At 35.8% G+C, this 21,646-nt stretch overlaps 2 protein-coding genes across 5 annotated transcripts in view; one reads left to right on the top strand and one right to left on the bottom strand.

The window, feature by feature from the left end:
- The window catches only part of LOC125846316 (rust resistance kinase Lr10-like), a 67,465-nt gene extending 50,478 nt beyond the window's left edge, over positions 1-16,987 (top strand). For all 4 annotated transcript variants that reach the window (XM_049525703.1, XM_049525706.1, XM_049525705.1 and 1 more), the window contains one exon: positions 16,164-16,987. In XM_049525703.1, the coding sequence (XP_049381660.1) occupies positions 16,164-16,857 (694 nt within the window). In that variant the 3' untranslated portion in view covers positions 16,858-16,987. The remainder of the gene's footprint in view (positions 1-16,163) is intronic.
- A 2,602-nt stretch (positions 16,988-19,589) lies between these two features.
- LOC125846321 (rust resistance kinase Lr10-like) lies at positions 19,590-20,973 on the bottom strand. The gene has a single exon (XM_049525717.1). It carries the CDS (start codon positions 20,963-20,965, stop codon positions 19,832-19,834), a length of 1,134 nt encoding a protein of 377 aa, XP_049381674.1. The 5' UTR covers positions 20,966-20,973; the 3' UTR covers positions 19,590-19,831.
- Between the last annotated feature and the right edge of the window lie 673 nt (positions 20,974-21,646).

Genomic DNA, 21,646 nt, shown 5'->3' with positions numbered 1-21,646 from the left:
TTGGGGTTTGTTCTGTCTCCTTCTTTTGTTTTAGCTAGTCTTGTTGCCTTTGAGACACGCTCTGTTGTGGTCCACTTTTGGGACTTGTACTCTTTATTAGATAGCTCTGTACTAGTGACTTCCAGGTTCTGGGAGGGATTTCTATATATATTTATTTTGGGTTGCTTCCGCTTTGTTATCCTTGTTTAGATTATTATTTTCACTAGTTTCTGCCCTTTTGCTCATTGCTTGATGTTCTGGGTTACGGGTTGGCTTACCTACTGGTAGGGTATAGTAGGTGCCATCATGACTCGAGAAATCGGGTCGTGACACATGGGGCGTTTCTTTCCTCGTGAGTTGCGAGAGGCAAAGATAAAAGAGTTTCTCACCCTTAATCCGGAGTCTATGAGTGTTCATGAGTACAGTCTGAGGTTCACACAACTTTCTCGCTATGCTCCGGAGATGGTTGCGGATATGAGGAGTAGAATGAGTTTATATGTTGCTGGGTTATCTCATCAGTCAAGCAAGGAAGACAAGGCAGCTATGTTGATAGGGGATATTGACCTAGCAAGATTTATGATCCATTTACAACAAGTTGAGGAGGATAAGTTGAAGGATAGAGAAGAATTTAAGGATAAAAGGGCTAAGATAGTAGATGACGAGTTCAGACAGCAAAAGAATGATGTTAATCAGTCATCCCTCCCACAGAAATAGAAGGGACCTGCTCCACCATCTGCTAGTGCACCTGCACTTGAGAACAAAGATGGGTACAATAGAAATTCCTATAGTTTCAGGGCTAGACTTGCCTATCCTCAAGGCAGTATGGTACCAATGGGTAGTAAGGCTCCTGCATGTGCTAGGTGTGGTAGAACCCACCCAAGTAAGTGTCGTCAGGGCCAGACAGGTTGTTTTAAGTGTGGAGAAGAGGGTCACTTCGCGAAGGAGTGCCCTAAGAGCAGGCAAGGTAGTGGAAATCTGGGCAAAGGGCCCAATCTTCATCAGTTGCTCCACCAGACAGGATGGTACCTAGAGGAGCTACTTCTAGTACGGGCGGAGGAGCAAACTGCCTCTACGCAATCAACAGTCGCCAAGAGCAAGAGGATTCGCCAGATGTTGTCATTGGTATGATTCGAGTCTTTGACTTTGTTGTTTCTGCTTTGCTAGACCCCAGAGCGAGTTTATCTTTTGAAATTCCTTATGATTGCTATGAACTTTGATATTATACCTGAGCAACCTAGTGAGTCAGTCATAGAGTGAAGTAGTAGTTCAACAGTGCCTAAGGGTCGTTTCTTTTCGTACCTTGAGGCGAGAAAGTTAGTTTCGAAGGGTTGTATCTATCACTTAGTCCGAGTTAATGACTCTAGTGTTGAGATACCTCATTTTCAGTCAGTTCCTATAGTAAGAGAGTTTCCAGAAGTTTTTCCTGATGATCTACCCGGAATTCCTCCTAAGAGAGAAATATATTTCGGCATAGACATCATTCCAGATATTTGTCCTATCTCTTTTTTGCCTTATAGAATGGCACTAGCAGAGTTGAAAGAGCAGTTAAAGGGGTCTGTTAGATAAGGGTTTTATTTGACCAAGTTGACTCGGAAGAACAACGAATTTTCAACGGTCTGAAGCATGTGAGGAAGACTTTCAAGAATGGAAAAAGAAGTTGACTACCGCCCGGTTATGATATTTGGTTTTTGAGTACATATTGAGTATCTGAATCTAAAATGGATTTGAGAACAATAGTCGAGTTTAGAAGAATTGGGGTGTAATGTGATAAGCTAGAGTTGGCTGTTGTAGTTTTGCTTCGAAGATATGGCGTCATTGTTGTATGATGTTCATGTGGGTGTGTTCGCTTAAAATGAGCTTAGTCTCAGATAGAGAGAGAGTGGTTAAAGCACTCAAAGATGATGACATGAGTTTTCTTTATCACCCTGGTAAGGTTAATGTTGTTACTGATTCTTTAAGAAAAGTTGTCTATGGGTAGCACCGCCCATATTGGAGAAGGAAAGGGAGAGTTTGCAAAAGATGTGCACAGACTTGCACGCCTGGGAGTCAGACTTATAGATTTTGCAGAAGGAGGAATAGAAGTGACGAGCGGGGCCGAGTTATCATTAGTGTTAGAAGTAGAAAGTGAGAAAGATTCAGACCCTATCTTGCTGGAATTTCAGGCAAAATGTTCATAAGCAATGATGGCTTTTGAACAAGGGGGAGATGGTGTTTTGAGGTATCAAGGTGTATTGTGGAATTGATTTCAAGGATAATTGAGATGATTACCTATCTTTCATGGAGTTGCTTACAACGATAATTACCATTCTAGCATCCATATGGCTCGTTATGAGGCTCTTTATGGGTGGGGATGTAGATATCTTTTTGGATGGTTTGAAGTTAGTAAAGTAGGGTTGATAGATCAAGAGTTAGTTCATCAAGCTATAGAGAAGGCGAAAGTGATTCAAGAGAGGTTGAAAATGGCACAGAGTCATCAAAAGTCCTACACTGATGTTAGGAGAAGGGCGTTAGAGTTTGAAGTAAAAGATTGAGTATGTTTGAAAGTTTTAACCATGAAAGGAGTCGTGAGGAGGTTTCTGTTCAGATTTTAGATCGCCAATTTCGTAGGTTGAGAACGAAAGATATGGCATCAGTCAAGGTCCTCTTGAGCACTATCTCTTTTAAAGAAAAGATGAGTTTTGCAAAAGAGTTTCTAAAATATGATTAGTATGACAAATCAAGTATGTCATCAATGTTTAAACAGTATGGTCTCTAGATATACCATCAATGTTTAAGCAGTATGAATATCCCGAGTCATCAATGATCATATTAAAATATGGTTTTGAGATGTTCTTTTTAGAAAGTGTTTTCAAGAGCCTTTGGGCTAAGTTTTGAGTAGTTATCTCAATTAAAGAAAGATGTGTTTAAAACACTTATGAGCTAAAGTATTTTTAGGAGTAGTCTTGAGCACCGAATTGGAGAAACGAGTTCATATTAACTCAAATCTCCATAAGAACCATGTAGCCAAACATGGAATTTCTCGGGTCATACTTTTTAGATGATCACGAAAGTTAAGCTAGCGGATCCACTAAGCAAAAGTTAAAGTAAGGTCCTATATCACGGCAAGGTATAGGATGGTCCTTGGACAACGTGAGATAAAACGTTGTATCACTACTTATGTATGTAGTGGTAGCTGTCGGTTAGAGAACTCCCACAGTAGAAATTGCATAGTTCCTCGATGAGTTTTGCTTAGTATGGATGGGGGTATGTGACTTCATTCATACATTGCAGAAGTAGACTTTGAGAGGAAGCATGGTATTTTCATGATATTATAAATATGATTTTTGACGTCATGTTTTAAATAGTTTTACAAGCTTTATATATATTGCATGTGTCTCATTGCTTTATATTTAGTTCAGTTATTCATGAGTTGAACAGAGCCAAGGTAAGTTCTCTTTTGTATCCCTTTCAAGCTTAAGTTGTTGTTTAGCGGTCCATCTCGCATACTCGTACATTCCATGTACTGATGCCAGTTGGCCTGCATCTTGTTATGATGCAGACGCAGGTACCCAGGATCAGCATCCAGCACACCGTTGATCCAGTTGAGCACTCCAGAGTCAGTGGTGAGCCTCCTTGCTTTCCGGGGGACTCGATTGTTCTGTTCTTTTAGTTTTGTTTTGTTAGGATGTTACGGGGTCTATCCCAACATCCAGCTCAGTGTTATAGAGGCTTCATAGACAGTCAATCAGTTAGTATTGAGTCTCTCGTCTATGTATATATGTAAATATTCTATTTTGAGACTCGAGTTGCCGTTTTGGCCTGATTTTATCAGTTGGGTTGTTTTATAACCTTCCATTGCATTGAGTTAAGCTTCCGCTAAGTTAAGAAAGCCAGGCCAAGAGTTCGCTTGGGGCCAGCAATGGTCTCCGAGTGCCGGTTCCGCCCAGGGTGTAGGCTCGGGGCGTGACGTTGACACAGACGTCTTACGTGGCATCCTACATGACAATTGTAACACCCCAAAAATTTCTACGTTAAGACTCGAACCATTCTTCATTTACTTGTAAGGTCATATCGGGTGATTCTTAAGTTTCTCATGTGTAAAGGTAAATTCTTTAGTGTGGGAATGATTTTGGATATCAATTAAGGTCACTAGAAACTCCTAGCACAAAATACAGTTAAAAGTTTCCTTATCGATTAAGTTTTGTTGTAAGATTCTACTTGGGTCAACTTCAAACGATCATATCTCTTAGAATATAAGGATTTACATGGCCCATAATCTATCAAATTAAAGGTATTTGAATCTTCTTTCCAATGCCACCAATTTCGTGTCAATTCAATTTCTGAGTAAAAAGTTATGACCATTTTAGTAACCTGATACAGTGCAGTGACGAATTAGCATACGGAAAAACATTAAAAAGAGTCATTTTCGTCTTTTTACATCTAAAAAAATACTAAACGAATTTCTTGACTAATATAAGGCTCAAAACAATCAGATTCTCATCTTTTGATCCTCCATTCTCTTCTCTCTCAAACCGTAAGGGAAAATCAAACTAGAAGACTTCGTTCAAGATTCTTTGAATCTTCTTCAAGATTCTTCAAGAACCTTGTTCTTCCAGGTATGTAAGGTTATCATAGTGCTGGACTATTTCGTCCTCACCCCCTACATCTACTTTCAAATCAGTAAAACAAAAATCTAGGATTCTATCCCTAGATTTGAGTATTCTTGAGATAAGTTGATTTTGAGTTCTTGAGTTTCGAATTCTTTTTGAAATTCTATTCCTAATTTTTGAATTGCTATATATTATGCATTGAGATTCTTGAGTTGATTCGTTCATGTCTATATTTCAGCATGAACTTTATGAATTAAGTATTCTTGATATGAGCAGTATCATTGAGTTCTAAATTCTTGAGTTCCTTAGTTCTGAATATTTAGTTTTCTATATTGTTATTGAGATCCTTGAGTTGAATTGTTCATGTTTATATTTCAGCATGAACCCTATTTTGAGTTGTAAATTTTGAGAATCTTTTAAAGCCAACATTTTTGTTTTAAACCGAGTTTTTGAGAAAATAAAGAGGAGTTTGAGAAAGAGTTTTAAAACATGATTAGTATGACAGTCGAGTATGCCATCAATGTTTAAGTAGTATGGTATCTAGATATACCATCAATGTTTATACAGTATGACTTCTCGAGTCATCAATGATCATATTAAAATATTATTTTGATATGTTTTTTAGAAAGAGTTTTCAAATATGAATTGAGTAAGAGTATAAGGGGATTATGTATTCCCAAAGGTATCAATTTTTACATTGATAAAAGAGAAACTGAAATTTCTAAATGAGTTATGAGTGTTTACATTCTTATTCTATTCAAATAGGGAGAAACGTCACAGTGACTAAAAAAATAATCAGTTAATTTAATTTTGAAAGAATTTTCAGAATAAACGAATTTTAAAGGAATCGCCGCCTAATTTTAGAAAAAAACTAGGAAACCATTAAGTGATCTACGAAACCAAGATTCTAGGTAAGGGGTTCAAGTTATTTCGAAGAAAAGGTATTAGGCATCCTTCAAAATTCACAATTGTGGGTCCCAACTGAATTCATTTTTTTAAATTGAGAAGGAGGTAAAAATAGTATATAAATATAACAAACATGCAATATACACAAGTAATAAAGTAAACAAGTAATATGAGAAACGACCTAATATTTGCCTATCGTCAACAATATACATAATAATGAATATGGTATTCGAACTTTATTCGAATGACTTCGATGAGAAGCGACTTCGGGGTACCTGTAAAGACACTAAGTAAAAATGTTAGTACTAAATATATAATAACAAAATAAATTAATTAAATGATAATTTAAAAATAAAAATCCGTCTTATTAACATGGGAGGCCTTGGAAATCGACGATAATTTCTTCATCGGTCAATTTTAACAAATAAAATATATAAACTTAAACTAAATTTCCGTCTTTTAACAATGTGGAGGCCTCCAAAACCGACGGAAAAATTTTCTCATTGGCCAATTTAACTTNATTAACATGGGAGGCCTTGAAAATCGACNTAATTTCTTCATCGGTCAATTTTAACAAATAAAATATATAAACTTAAACTAAATTTCCGTCTTTTAACAATGTGGAGGCCTCCAAAACCGACGGAAAAATTTTCTCATTGGCCAATTTAACTTGTTTAATCTCTATTTTATACTAATTACAATAACAATGAAAATACCAAAGACTACTTCAAGAAAATATGGAAGCAACGATATTTAATAATTAATGAGCAACCAATAAGATCAAATTAATGTATAACTATTCTAGGATGAAAACGGTAATAGCATAGTAATAAAAGAAAGCTTAAGCACATGGAAATAATTGCAACATTGATTTATCAAAATCAAGACGATCAATACATTATTAGAAATAGTGATAAGAACGATAAATAAATAATAATTAAAAAAAACAGCATTTCAAGAAAATAAACAAAAACAAACAATTCACAATATAACAAGCGTAAAAATATTAATTATAGGACTTAATCAATCTGATCAACAATAGCAAGTCTGAGAAATATTAATACTATAAAGATACTTCAATATTCATATATTTAGCCTATAACAAAACAAAATAGAATAGCAACTAAAAATTAACCGACCAAAAAATGGAGTTCACCGGAGCATGGAATTTTCCGGCCAGATCTGGAATATTACTAATAACAATATATAATCTACCACAAAATAACAAGAAATCAGAGATGATCACTATCAGATGCAACCCAATAACACAAAAATATAAAGAAAAATCATCAAGGTCTAAACTATTTAACAATGAGAAAATAAAAAGAAAAAATGGGGAAAAGAGGGACTGACAGTCTGTTGTACATAGTGTCTCGGTGGTTTGGAGCTCCAAGCTCTATTTCGCCAGAGTTGGTTTAAGTGTTTTGGCCGTTGTTTTAGAGCCTTGATGCTCGCCTAATTGTTTTGTTGGTTTCTCACGAGCTCGCTGGAGTTGTAGAGCTCGGTGGATCTGGTTATTCGAGCTTCACCGGAGATGTGAAATGGATCTGGTTTGGGGTTTGTTCGGAGCTACGGGTTCGAGGGAGTTCACCGGAGCTCGAAGCTCGCGTTGGTGGGTTGTTTCTGGTGTAGAGGAGGCAGCGATGAGAAGAGTTTTGGTGGTGGTATGGCTTTGTGTGGTCGGAGAAGATGAGGGAAAATGGGGTTGTTTTCGGTGGTTGTGGGCGGTGTTTCTGGTTTGTTGTCTTGCCGGAATGGCATTGGGGGAGAGAAGACGGGTTTTGGAGGTTCTTTGGTGGTGTTTTCTTTAAGGATGAACAGTGAAGGAAAGAAAATGGAGGTTTTGGGTCGGGGTTTTGTATTGCCGGAGTTTTGCCGTATTCCGGGGTGGTGGTGACCAGAAACCCCTTTTGTGAATAAAAATCTGAAAAAGTTTATAATCTTATTCTAAAAAATAAATTCACCACCCCCTTAACCTAATAGGCAAACTATTATTTATATAGGGAGTTGAAAACTACAATATCACTATTTTAAAATCGTGGACCAAAATCACCTATCAATAAAATATTTGTGTATGAAATATTATCTATATCAGAATGAATTTCTGGATTGTGCAAAATATCAAAATGAATATTAACAAATATAACTAATAAAATCAATATTAAAAAAAATATAATAAACGTAACTAATGACATGTAAAAATGCAATTTTAAAATTAATTAATAAAAAAAATCCTAAATTTTGATAAATAAAGATAATTATCGATAAACTTATTTAAAATTATAAAAAATTTATTTTGAACTATTAAATAAATAAAACTTAAAAGTTACGAATTTTGAAATTGTTAGGCCAAAATTGGGTGTCAACGACTACAAAGAAATGCTCAATTTATGGGGTCATTTTGTCAATTTGTGGCATTTTTGGGACCCCACAAATTAAATTGTGGCGGTTTTTTAAAACGCTACAATTACTCTTGCCACGAGCATATTTGTAGCAGTTTTAGTAAACCTCCACGACGCCCCCCACAAAATGACTAATAAATTTGTGGAGGTTTTATAGTATCAATTTGTGACGATTTAGAACCTTGACAATATCATCTCAATATTTTACATTTTTTATTTTTGTAGATTTAAAGTTTTTGTTATATAAGATCAATATTTACATAATTTGATTTGTGGAGATTTATAAAATTATTATTATAATAATAAAAATGAAATTCGATTTACATTAAGCCTTAAAAATAATATAAATAAATAATCTTATTGAATAACACACTTAATGCAAATAAAATTTCACTAAACAAATTTATATTTATAAGCTTCACAAGTTCAAACTCATGTCAAATAAAAGTAATACAAACTTGTGTATAATAACTCCAACATTACATTTTAAATGATAAAACATTCACAACAACTAAATATACAGAATTCTATAGCATTTGTTTGATGATTTAGGTTGTTGCTAGTCAATCTCTTGTCCAAGGTGAAGTAAGCTCTATCCCCGGATCTATCTGAAATAAAAAAACATATATATAATTAGATAAACATATATTGATACATATATATATTTTTGTATGTCTTGAAAAAATTAATGAAAGTTCATTTCATCCCCAAAGCAAATTCATATAAAGCTTTGGTTTGAAAAAAAAAATATAAGATTATGGATGAGAGAAATTTATTTTGATGTTCTCTCATACACACTTATGTGAATAATAACGATTTCATGATTATTTCTACGGAAACAAAAGCTAGGTGTACGGAATAGAAAAATACATATTTTTAAGTTATACTTATATTGATCACAATCTCATGTGAAAANTTTTTTTTTCTTTTCATAAATGGCTTATTGCTATAATTACAGTGCCGTTCGAAAAAAATAAGGAACACTAAGGATGTTTTCTGTTTTGGTTCCTTTTATGATACACGTTATAGTGTGTTATAGACAATCCATTATTTTATTTCTCAACTTGTCCTATTTACAACCCTAGTTATAATTTTTTTTTAAAAGAATAGATGGAATTCCGAATTAGTTAGAAATTCCACTTTAACATTTGAGTCCTTTTTAATCTAAATAATTAATTACTTTGTTGGGTTCATAATTTTATTACATACAAAATAATTTATTTTGCCTTATTATCCTATATTTGAAGCTAAATTTAATTGAGTGATTATTGATAGAAATATCTAAGTTAAGTGAGTTTATCGACACAAAACAAAGTTCAATGTGACTTTACTTGATAAATTCTCAAAGTTGAGTAACCTTTTGAGCAACAAACAACTCTTTTAAAATAATAAAATTTGTAAGTTAAATTATTTAAATAAATTAACTAATATAAATATAAAATATAAAGTCAAGAAAATAAATAAAATGATTAAAAGAATTTGAGGGATATTTTTGTCTTTACATAGATAATCCCATGGTATTAAAACCTATGTATTACTAATACCACCAAATGGGAGGTATTAGTATTACATCATATAATACCATGTATGTTGTATGACTAATCCATGGATTAGTTATACATGGACCAAAATTCCTACCAAACATAATACTAAATAATACCATACATAATACATGGACTATTTCTCCTAATACTCCCTACCAAACGACCCCTTAATAAGTTGAGTTCAGAGATGAGTAAGTATTTTGTAAAGTTTTAATGATTTCACTTCTTTATTTCTTTACATTCACTTGAGTATATATCTATATCTATTGCAGTCATTTCATTCAATTATTTGTTATTCAGCTAAATTACATATTCGTACATTCAATGTACTGATGTCATTCGACGTGCATCTTTTAATGATGTAGATACAAGTTCTTAAGATCCTCAATAAGAGTCTGCTGAGATCACTCCATCCACTCGTCAGCTTTTGACCAAGACCTTCTTGCTTCCGGAGGATTCCAGTTTTGTGAGTTATTAGTAATAGTTTTGAGGAGTCGTGGGTCTTGTCCTGACACTCATCTTTATATAGTAGAGGCTTCATAGATAGACAGTTTTGGAGAGTCTTGTAAGATTAAATACTTTCAGGATCTTGAACATGATAATCTTACATAGAGAATGTTGGAGGCACATACCTGATGTGGAAGACATCATCACAAAGAGAAGCGGAAGCATTAGTCGTAAATTGGTTTCTACCTCCTTGCCCTAACTTTTCTGTTACCACAACCGTCAGCGATGGAATTAATGTAGAGAATATGTGGTAACCCTAATGGGTGGAGGGAGGACCAATTTATAGAGGTTATGACTTAATCTGGTGCGTCCATCAAGTAACCAATGTACGGACGAGATCTATTCCTTATTAAATATTATTTATGGTATTACTTTGATTCCAAGTAAACTTGGGCCATAAGTAAGAAATAATTAATAGTAAATAAATAATAATTCTTACAAGTCTTTCAATTTCAGATATTTTATTTAAAACTTATGTTTCATACAAAGTATATTCAGTTCAGTTTTGAGATTCAGTAAATTATTTTTAAACTTTTCTTTTAATTTAAAGCATATGTATGCTTGAGTTAGTCTTCCGCTTGTAGTCAGCCAAGATGATGGTTCGCTTGGGGACCAGCAATGGTTCTCGAGTGCCGGACACGTTCAGGGTGTAGGCTCGGGTTGTGACAACAACTATCATCCTACGTGGTGTCCTATGTGTATTATGTCATGTATGACTCATGTGTCTATTTGTGCACACCCAAAATTGAAGGGCTTAAATATGAAATGAAGTCAAGTTAAATGACACATTTATGTATTATGCCGTATGCATATTATGATCATTAATAAATAGGTAAACGTCAAAGTCTTTCTCTTGAGGTCCGGGCCCTTCATCAAATTGCAACTTTCTCATCAAGGACTAAAAACACAAGTCTTTCATTGACTTGAACTCTCCCATTGTTAGCTTTGTTTATTAGAGTTGGCTCATAAAAGGCGAATTGTCCATTTTGGGCTGTGTTTTTAGGGATGTCCCTTTTGGTCTATAGCATCGAAAAAGTGTCTGTATTGGGGCAGACTGACTACTTTTGTAACATCCGACAATTTGAAGTGGCTTTGAAGGAGCTTGAAACTTGGAAAATAGTCAGTTTTGGAAGTAATTTAGAATCTGGAAATTTGGTTAAGTATGGAAAAAAAATGAGTTTTTGGCCAACTTTGAGTAGTCGTAACTCCTATCTCAGGATGATTTAGGAGTAGTTTCAGTTATGGTTGCGAAGCTCGTGGAATGACCTTTTCAACGCCACCGAGTTTTCTCGATTCCGAGTTCGTATGAGGGAGTTATGCCCTTTAGAAGTTGGGCAGTTGGAAGGGAAATCCGTCCGGAAATTTAAGGGCATTTTGGTCCTTTCACAAATCATTTCTTTTGACCTCATATTGTTGTATTAGGCTGATCTTTGGATCATTTTTGTCCCATTTTGAAAGAGAAAGAGTTAGGGTTCTTGAGATTTAAGAAGAGAAGAAGGAGAAGAAGAAGAAGAGAAGAAAGAGGAGCTTAGTCAAGATCGTTGTGGATTTTTCGTCGGGGGTGATCCCTATCAAGGTATGTGAGTTTTTTTTTGTGTGGGTTGATCCTTTCCCTCACACACACCAAGTTTATTCTATGATTTGAGAAAATATTGGGAATTGTTGTTGAAGTGTTGAAGTTGTTAGTTGTTGTTGATGTTGTTGGTGGTGTTGTTGAAGTTATTGTTCGTTGTGAGACATGATTGGGTCGTATATTTACGTTGAAACCTATTGTATGTTGAGGGAATTATGATTCTAAGAGTTATGACCCTTTTGAAACTGATTCACCATCAATTCTCAGCATGTTTTAGCTGTCAAACCCCATCTACGGACGTGAACTACGGACCATAGATCGATCGACGGTCCGTACTGGTCAACCGTCAATCGGGACAGAAGTTGGGTTTTTGGGGCATCGATCTACGGTCACGACCTACGGTCCGTAACCTGATCTACGAACCGTAAGTCCGGACCGTAGGTCAACACTTAGTCATTTTTTTAAATGAATTCTGGGGAGAGTTTCTGACGCGATCTACGGACCTGCAGGACGGACCGTAAGTCCATCTATGGTCCGTCGATGGCGACCGTAAGTGTCATATGTGTCACCAGAAATCTGAAGTCTCAGCCAAGTTTCCCCATTTCTTTTCTCACTTTCTCATGCATGTTTCAAAGTATTATATCTATGTTTTACAGTTGTTTCCGACACTCCAAAGTACGTCTAAGCGTTCAAGAATCCCTCCATAACATGTGATCGAACACCTTGAATTCATAATTCCGATTCAAGGAAAGATAGTTCCAAGTCAAGTGAAGTTAGAAGTCAAGAAAAAGAGTATAGAGTTTCAAGCTAAATAAGAGTCTCAAGTTTCAAGTCGAGTAAGAGTCTCAATTTCAAGTTAAGGCATGAGTTTAAAGTTGAGTCCTCTTTTTAAAGGCTATTAGGGAACTAAGTATTCCCAAAGGAGGTTATAAATGCTATTACATTTGAGTAAGAGGGGAACCATGTTTTCTTTTTCCAAAAGAGCATTTGGGCTAAGTTTTGAGTAATTATCTCAACTAAAGAAAAATGTGTTTAAAGACAGTTATGAGCCAAAGTATTTTTGGGAGTAGTATTGAGCACCGAATTGGGGACACGAGTTCTGATTTACTCAACTCTCCATAAGAACCATGCGCCAACATAGGATTTCTCGGATCATACTTTTTAGATGATCACGAAAGTTAAGCTAGTGGATCCACTAAGTAAAGTTAGCTTCATATATCACGGCAAGGTATAGGATGGTCCTTGGGCAACGCGAGGTAAAGCGTTGTATCATCACTAGGGCTCATAGTGGTGGTTGTCGGTTAAAGAACCTCCCACACAAGTTATATTACTTTTATATAAGTACAGATGGGTTGTTATTGTTTTATCATTAACAAGCTAAGTTGTTTATACTGTTTTACAAGCTATATATTGCATGCGTTTTACTGCTTTATATATTGAGTTCAGTTAGTCATGAGTCGTACAGAGCCGAGGTAAGTGTTCTCTTGTATTTCCTTTCAAGCTTAAGTTGTGTTTTGGCTTTCCCGCTTGCATACTCGTACATTCCATGTACTGATGCCAGTTGGCCTGCATCGTTTGATGATGCAAATTCAGGTACCCCGGGTCAGCAGCCTGCTCGTCGTTGATCCAGCTGAGCACTCCAGAGTCAGTGGTGAGCCTCCTTGCATTCCGGAGGACTCAATTATTTTGTGTTCTTAGTTTCTTTTGTCTTATTAGGATGTTGCGGGGTCTGTCCCAACATCCATCTCAGTATTTTAGAGGCTTCATAGACAGACAGTCAGTCAGCTAGTTTTGAGTCTCTTATCTATTTATATATGTAAATACTCTATTTTGAGACCCGAGGTGCCTTTATGGCCAGATTTGTATCAGTTAAGTTGTCTTATGATCTTGCTTTGCATGAAGTTATTCTGTTGAGTTAGGTTTCCACTGAGTTAAGAAAGCCAAGCCAAGGGTTCGCTTGGGGCCAGAAATGGTCTCCGGGTGCCGGTCCCGCCCAGGGTGTAGGCTCGGGGCGTGACAACTTTCCCCTTCTGCTTGTGAACATATCCATAACAAAAGCTACCCATTTCGCTTAAACACAGATCCAAAACATTTCAGAGATGAATTAGAATAGGAATTAGCTTGTGAAGGTAACCAAACCGTTATATCGTATTCTCAAAGAAGCTGTTTGTTCAAGCCATCAATTATGATAATGAGACAATTCACCTGATAGATCCAACTTTACAAACACAGCAAGATGATGTATGCTCTTTGAGACCTCAGCTCACCTTTCCCCAATACAACAGAATCTTTGACACATAATTATTTCAGTATAAAAGGTATTGATCTTTTTTTCACAAGCAGAACGGACATAGTAGTGAAATCTGCTCTTCCTAACATTGCATATTTCAGAAAGATGATAATTGTTATGCATTTGTGTCGTGGTGTGTTTCTTTTCTTTTCCTTCTATTTCCAATAGACGGAACATTTTGAGAATAGAACATAACATATCAAAAGAGACTAATGACTTGCTACTTGTTTCCCTGTGGAAGATTAAAGGTTGAGCTTTCTTATCCCCTGTCCTCTAGCAAACAAGGTAGACTGATCTAGTCCACATATTCCATGACATGATTAGGATTAATATGCCCAAAATGACTTGTCAATGAATATCTATCAAATCCAACCACCATCAGTTAATTTGACCTAGTCAATAATTTTCCAAGTACAGGAACACAGGAAGGTGTGTGGAAAAGTCCGCTCCACAAACTGAATAGTTTCAAAGAAAAAGATTTTGAGGTTTTAGATAGAAATGTTGCCAATCATATATAGTACTAAACTACTAGTGATTAGCATCAAACTAAATAATTCAAGTAAGAGTTTTAGAAATGTCCATCTTACTTTTCTTGGTATTTTTCCCATTGCTTAGCTTAGGACACACACTAGAGGGTTGTGAGGATTCTTCGTGCAATAATGATGGTCCCATCATTCATTTCCCATTCAGACTCAGTCATCAACCAAAACATTGTGGCTATGATCCTGGCTTTGAACTACACTGTAACAATAAAAAAGACACCATCCTTGAGCTTCCCTCCTCTGTTCACTTAGTTGTTGAAAAGATTGATTATGTCTCACAGCAAATTCACCTTCATGATCCTGAAGAATGCATAGCAACCAAGCTACCAAAACTGAATTTGTCACAATCTAATTTCACAAATGATGACGATCCCACAGACCTATTCAATTGTTCTGCACCATTCTCAGAAAATTATGGTTATTACTTGATTCCATGTCTTGGTTCTCCTGGTTACCAAGTACATGCTGTTTCTTCGACTTCAAGCCTCGAATTATTCTTGTCTGGGCCTTGCACAAAAATTCATCAGTACCCATACTCAGATTCAACATTTGGTGAGAACAAGCTGCAGCTGAATTGGTCTGTACCACTCTGTGGAAACTGTGAGTTCAAAGGAATGGATTGTGGTTTCAAGAATGGAACAAAGCTATCAGAAACTCATTGTTTCAATCGAACTATGACCCATAAAGGTACTATTTGTATGTCTTAAAATTTCTTTTAATTTTTTCCATCATTGATGAAAAAAAAGCACTTAACCTACACTTTAATTTTGTCCGTAAATAGGTAACACTAAGCAGCCCTTGATTGCAGGTTTGTATTATTAAGTTCTCACTCTCTCAGTTTCCTAATTGAGTTTCCTTTATGATTATGACATGTTATTTATTCAATTATTGTAGGTGTAGTTTTAGGTACATCGCTTGTTTGCATTATTGTCTTCTCACTTTATCAGCTATATTTGACAAGTACAAATGAAAGAGAGAGTCGAGTTAGACTTGAAAAGTTTTTGGATGACTACAAGGCCATCAGACCAACACGATATTCTTATGCTGATATTAAGAAGATAACAGATGATTTTAATGAAAAGTTAGGAGAAGGGAGTTATGGAACTGTATACAAAGGCAGACTTTCCAGTGAAATCTATGTTGCAGTAAAAGTCCTACGCGATTCCAAGGGTAAAGGGGAAGAATTTATCAATGAAATTGGTACANAGCCCCTCTTCCTCTTAATGAAGATTGGGAACTCACCATATCTCCTGCTAAGATTCTTGCACATCGATGGGTTAAAGAAGCTGGTTCTTCTTCTTTGCAACTGCTCATTCAATGGGTTGACCGTCCGCTTGAAGAAGCTAGTTGGGAAAACTATGATCTCATTGCAGATCAGTTTCCTTCTTTTCGCCTTGAGGACAAGGCGACTTTTCAGGGAGGATGCACTGATACGAATGCTCCTTTAAGGACTTACTCTAGAAGAAAATATAGGCGAGCAGCATGTGGAGATAATCTATCTTATTATCTTTGTATTAAATAGGATAAAATATATAAGCAGTAATTATCTATAGTAGTTATAAAGTAGAAGTTATTACTAGTAGGCAGCAGCAGTTATTTACAGCAGTAACTGTCTCTATCTATCTGTTAGGAGTTATTTATGTTTACTATAAATATTTGTATTTTAGGAGAATTCTAGGGAAGGAAAAATATTATTATGTCTTTATATTTGGAGATTTGTCCACTCCATACGGACATTGTTATTGGTTAATGCAGTGTTTAAGATTCTTGCACTTTATTCAACCAGTAAAGTTTCATTTTCACATCAGTTTCTATCAGATTCACTTGAAAGGTTTATTTTACCAGTGAGCTCAAGCCTGGGTAGTGTCTCACTCATCAGCTGGAACAAGCTTCAACATATTGCTCTGGGTACTGCAAGAGGGATTGAGTATCTTCACCAGGGATGTGATCAGCAAATCCTACATTTCGATATCAAACCACAAAACATCCTTTTAGACCACAACTTGAATCCCAAAATATGTGATTTTGGCCTAGCCAAACTATGTTCTAAAGAAAAGAGTGCGGTCACTATGACAGCTACTAGGGGAACCATTGGTTACATTGCACCAGAAGTGTTATCAAGAAACTTTGGTAAAGTTTCTCATAAGTCTGATATTTATAGCTTTGGGATGCTCTTGTTAGAAATGGTTGGTGGGAGGATAAAGATGGATTCTAAGACGAATAATCACAGCAAAGTGAATTCTTTGGAATGGATATATAGACATTTGGAGAAAGGGGAAGAATTAAAGATTCGTATAGAGGAAGAAGGAGATAATACAATTGTGAGAAAGTTAGCTATTGTTGGACTTTGGTGCATACAGTGGCATCCCAATGATAGGCCTTCAATAAAAGAAGTTACTCAGATGCTGGAAGGAGATGGAAGCCATCTCAACTTGTCCCCCAATCCTTTTATGGCTACTAATACGCCTAAGTTAAATGCAAGTCCTCTCAGTGAAGATCTAGACGTGATATTAGAAATTGAATAACTCTTCAAAGTCATTTGTATAATTAATGAAAAGGAGATAGTGTAAGAATTGCAAAAGTATTTTGTTTCATAGTAATCAGGGAGCTGAATGATAAATATGTAGACTTATTTCTTGATTTGAATGCATTAGATCCTGATGAGATGCACTAGTCCACCACGTACTAAGGGACCAGATTGGTTTTACACTAAAACGCAGTAAAAGAGATTCCAAACACATATACAAAGATTAAACTCTTTATCCCACCACCCGTAATAACTCTATTACAGAAAAAGCCAAAGTAATACCTCTATTGCCCACTATATTAACTAGATCTAATTAATATAGACTTCAATCACACCCTACACAGTCAACTCTAACCATTCTCATTGTTAGATTAAATACTGAAGACACGATCCGTTCCTTTATAGATTAAAAACGTATCTTACAAGTTGAATCACACACGACACAAGCTTTCTTATGCAATAGTCAATAGAAGCAGTTGATAACTCTTTCATGTCCATTGAGGTTCTTGAAGGCTTGTAATCTCCAAAGACAAAATACACCTTTTTCATGAATTGTTGTGCTTGAATGTCTTGACTAGGTTGTTTCATGTCAATGGGGATATATTATCGTCTGCACAAAACAACCTAGTGTTCTCCAATTGGTTGAGTACACTGTTCTCTTTTCTCGTGCTCACCAACCGCATCAGTGTGGCAGCTTTTACAGTTGTTCACCATTTTATCAGAAAAAACATACTCAACTCTAGGACCAGGTTCCATGGTTTGTGAGTATCATCAAAACACATAGTTACAACAGATCCTGGCACTAAAACCATGTTAATCGGAAGCCCACAATGGGTTGAATGATAAAAGGAGAAATAGTCGTTCTCTCAAGCACACTCATCCAAAAGAAAAGTCAATTATTTCCTCAAAGCTTTACCCAATATTATAGAGAAGGCCAGTTTTTATAAAGGCGAATTTAGGATTTGAAGAGGATGGATGCATAGTATTAATGTACATACTAATTACTATTACTTAATGATGATGGATACAAACTTAGTATAAGTACACATGCATAAATTTATTAATATATCTAAAAGTTATTCGACCAAGAATTTGGACTANCATGAATTGTTGTGCTTGAATGTCTTGACTAGGTTGTTTCATGTCAATGGGGATATATTATCGTCTGCACAAAACAACCTAGTGTTCTCCAATTGGTTGAGTACACTGTTCTCTTTTCTCGTGCTCACCAACCGCATCAGTGTGGCAGCTTTTACAGTTGTTCACCATTTTATCAGAAAAAACATACTCAACTCTAGGACCAGGTTCCATGGTTTGTGAGTATCATCAAAACACATAGTTACAACAGATCCTTGCACTAAAACCATGTTAATCGGAAGTCCACAATGGGTTGAATGATAAATGGAGAACTAGTAGTTCTATCAACACACTCATCCAAAAGAAAAGTCAGTTATTTCCTCAAAGCTTTACCAAATATTATAGAGAAGGCCAGTTTTTATAACGGCGAATTTAGGATTTGAAGAGGATGGATGCATAGTATTAATGTACATACTAATTACTATTACTTAGTGATGGATGCCAACTTAATATAAGTACACATGCATAAATTTATTAATATATCTATAAGTTATTCGACTAAGAATTTGGACTTAATCTAATGAAGGAGCTTCCTGAGTTTTTCATGGGTAATTAAGTTCTTATTCGATTAGCAAGTTGCATTATGTGGCTCAGCTGGACACAAATTACCCTTAATCTATATCGACTACATTCGGGCATCATTTGGTTAGGAACACAGGATGGAAAATAGTGGGCTAATTAGTATTTGTGCATTAGAGGGTAAAATTTTGCTTGTTTGCATGTATATATTGTAGCATTATTTCTTCAATTACTTCCTAGTTAGACTTTTCCATGATTACTCCCTCATATCCTTATTATCTCCAAATTCAACTTTTTTCCGATTGAGAGATAATTACTATTTTTGTTATCCTAAATATCTGAAATTTGTGGACTAGATCAGTGTCTCAAGACTAGCTTGTGTACTAGATGGAAACTATGTGGAGAAGAAAATTATAGACCCCAATAAATGATTGATAGCTCATTAGATAGGTAAACGCCAATGACTGAAATTGAAGGATAAGCCTTTGAAAAGTATTCTCAATGTCTTTTAAAGTTTTTGCACGCTCCTAAGAAAAGTATCCTCTGTGGTATCACACTCACATAATAAAGCAGTGTTAAACACGGAAACAATGCATTTCCATCTACATACATCATTAATAAATAGGTAAACGTCAAAGTCTTACTTTCTCATCAAGGACCAAACACAAGTTCTACATTGGCTTGGGACCCAAGCCAATGGAAAATGTGTGTTTAGTTGCGTTTACCTATCTATAGAGCTATCAATCATCTTTGGGGGTCTTCAATTTTCTTCTCCCCATAATTTCCAATATGTGGAATTTGTGGACTAGATAAGTCTCTCAATTCTACCTTGTTTGCTAGTTGGAAATTATGGACAGAAGAAAATTGTAGAGCCCAATAGATGATTTAATAGCTCATTAGAAAAGTGAACGCCAACGAATCAAATGGAAGGACAAGACTTTGAAAAATATATGTCATTTTAATTACTTTGTGATGGTTTACATGATTATGGCATGATGAGATGTGTTTCAGGCAAAGTGTTGTGATTATATATGACCCCGATGGGATGTTATTATATGTGGATTGATGTGGTTATCATCATGATAGAATCCTATTCCATGTGATGAGCGTAACACATTATAAAATAAGCTCATGTTGCATCTCAACTTGGCTTAATTGGGGTCGGGAAAAAAATCAAATTATGGCATTGCCTTTCCTTAATTCCTCTAAACGGTCCTCATTTGGTCAAATACCTAATCTAGGTAAATACATGAGTCCATAGAGACCCATATTGGCACATAAAAGTTCAGCTCAAAAATCAAGTCAAAAAATCAACCCTAGACTACTTCGACGGGATTATCAGCAGAATTTTCTAACAACGCCATTGAATCAGAAGAAAATGTCATAGAACTTCCCATCATCTGATGAACAATGGGTTGAGATTGAATAGGCTGAGGAGGTACTTCTAGCACTTCAACTTCACCTTCAAGCATTTCTACTACTTTACTCATCGAAGGGTGTTGTATCGGATTTGTTTGTATGCACCATAGTGAAACTAAACTCAGCTTTCTAGCCATCTTCTTTTCATCATCATTCGCTTCTTCATCCACCACAATCTCCTTCCCCTTGTTGAACTTATCGTAAATATAATATGGGAAATATTGGCTGGAATTCTCTTCACTTGCAACTTCATGTCTCTTCAAGTCCAGCATTTCCATTAGCAGCATTCCAAAGCTGTAAACATCAACTTTGTAAGAGATTGCTCCAATGCTTCTGCTGATCAACTCTGGAGCTACATATCCAATCGTTCCGCGAGCAGCTGTGAGAGTCACAATGCTATTATGTGTTGGATATAACTTTGCAAGCCCAAAGTCAGAAATCTTTGGAATGAAATTCTCATCCAAAAGAATGTTGTGTGGCTTGATGTCAAAATGCAAAATCCGTACATCACAGCCTCGATGCAAATACCCAATTCCTCGAGCCACTCCAAGAATAGTGTCATACTTCCTCTGCCAACTTAACTGAGGACTCTCTTCTTGACTGGTGCTGATGTACTTATCGAGTGATCCGTTGGGCATGAAGTCGTATACAAGAGCATGCTTTGTTCCCTCAACACAGTACCCCACGAGTCCAACCACATTGACATGATGAATCCTTCCAATGGTAGCTACTTCATTCATGAAATCTTGCCCACCATCCTTAGGCTTGCTCAACATCTTCACTGCTACATCTCCTCCACTTCGAAGTTTTCCTTTGTATACACTACCATAACCTCCCTCACCTAATTTCTCTTTGAATCCTCTAGTCATTCTCTTTATGTGGGAATAGTTATATCTGATTGGCATGAAATTGTTTTGTGTTTGCAAAAAGCCTTCAATCGCATCATACATGGACAAATGCCTCCTCTTGAATTTGTACCCCAGAAATAAAATTATGAACGGAAGGCCGATCATAAATTTCATTCCGTTCATAATTTTCAGTGTGAAAGACCCTACATGTTTGAGAAGTTGTACTAAGGAAACAAAAAGATTATCAGGAATAAGAAAAGTAACTTAGAATGTTCCTACATGCTCTTAAGGCATAATTTTGTCTGGTTCCAAGTAAACCATAAAATTAGGGATTATTATAGATAGTTACCTGCTGTTGTATGTCACCTTTAACCTGATGGTGTAAAAGAGTTGTGGAAATGAAGAGATGATAATTGTTATGACAAACCAACAGACATAATACTAACGAAATGCTAATTCTGTCCGTCCAAATAATACAACTTGCTAAAGGGATTAGAGCTTACCCAAGAAACTCCCAAGTAACAGCCCAAGTAACTGTAATGACCCTAAAGGTCATTTTTGGAAATTTTCATAAAATGACCGTTTTACCCCTCCCGATAGTTGCCCCGAGTCCTAATTATTGTATTTTCGAAGTTGGGTTGAAGGAAAATTGATGAAAAGTTGAGTTTTTAAGAGTTAAAGTTTGGTTAAAAGTGCTATTTCGAGTCATTTGGAGTTTCGAGACTCGAATCGGATTTCCGTTGATTCCAGCAGTTTTAGAATGTCGAAACGGGTCTATGAGAGTTTACGGAGTCGAATTTGGAGTTAAAATGAAGATTTGAGGTCCTAAGTTGCTAAAATTGTGAAATTTTGATCAAGAGTTGA

The sequence above is a fragment of the Solanum stenotomum genome, chromosome 12 (genome assembly GCF_019186545.1).
Source record: "Solanum stenotomum isolate F172 chromosome 12, ASM1918654v1, whole genome shotgun sequence".
Classification (NCBI taxonomy): Eukaryota; Viridiplantae; Streptophyta; class Magnoliopsida; order Solanales; family Solanaceae; genus Solanum; species Solanum stenotomum.
This window is presented reverse-complemented; position numbering and strand designations above follow the sequence as displayed.

Coding starts and splice junctions, on each gene's coding strand:
- LOC125846321 (XM_049525717.1), bottom strand. CDS start 20,965: ATGAACGGAATGAAATTTATGATCGGCCTTCCGTTCATAATTTTATTT.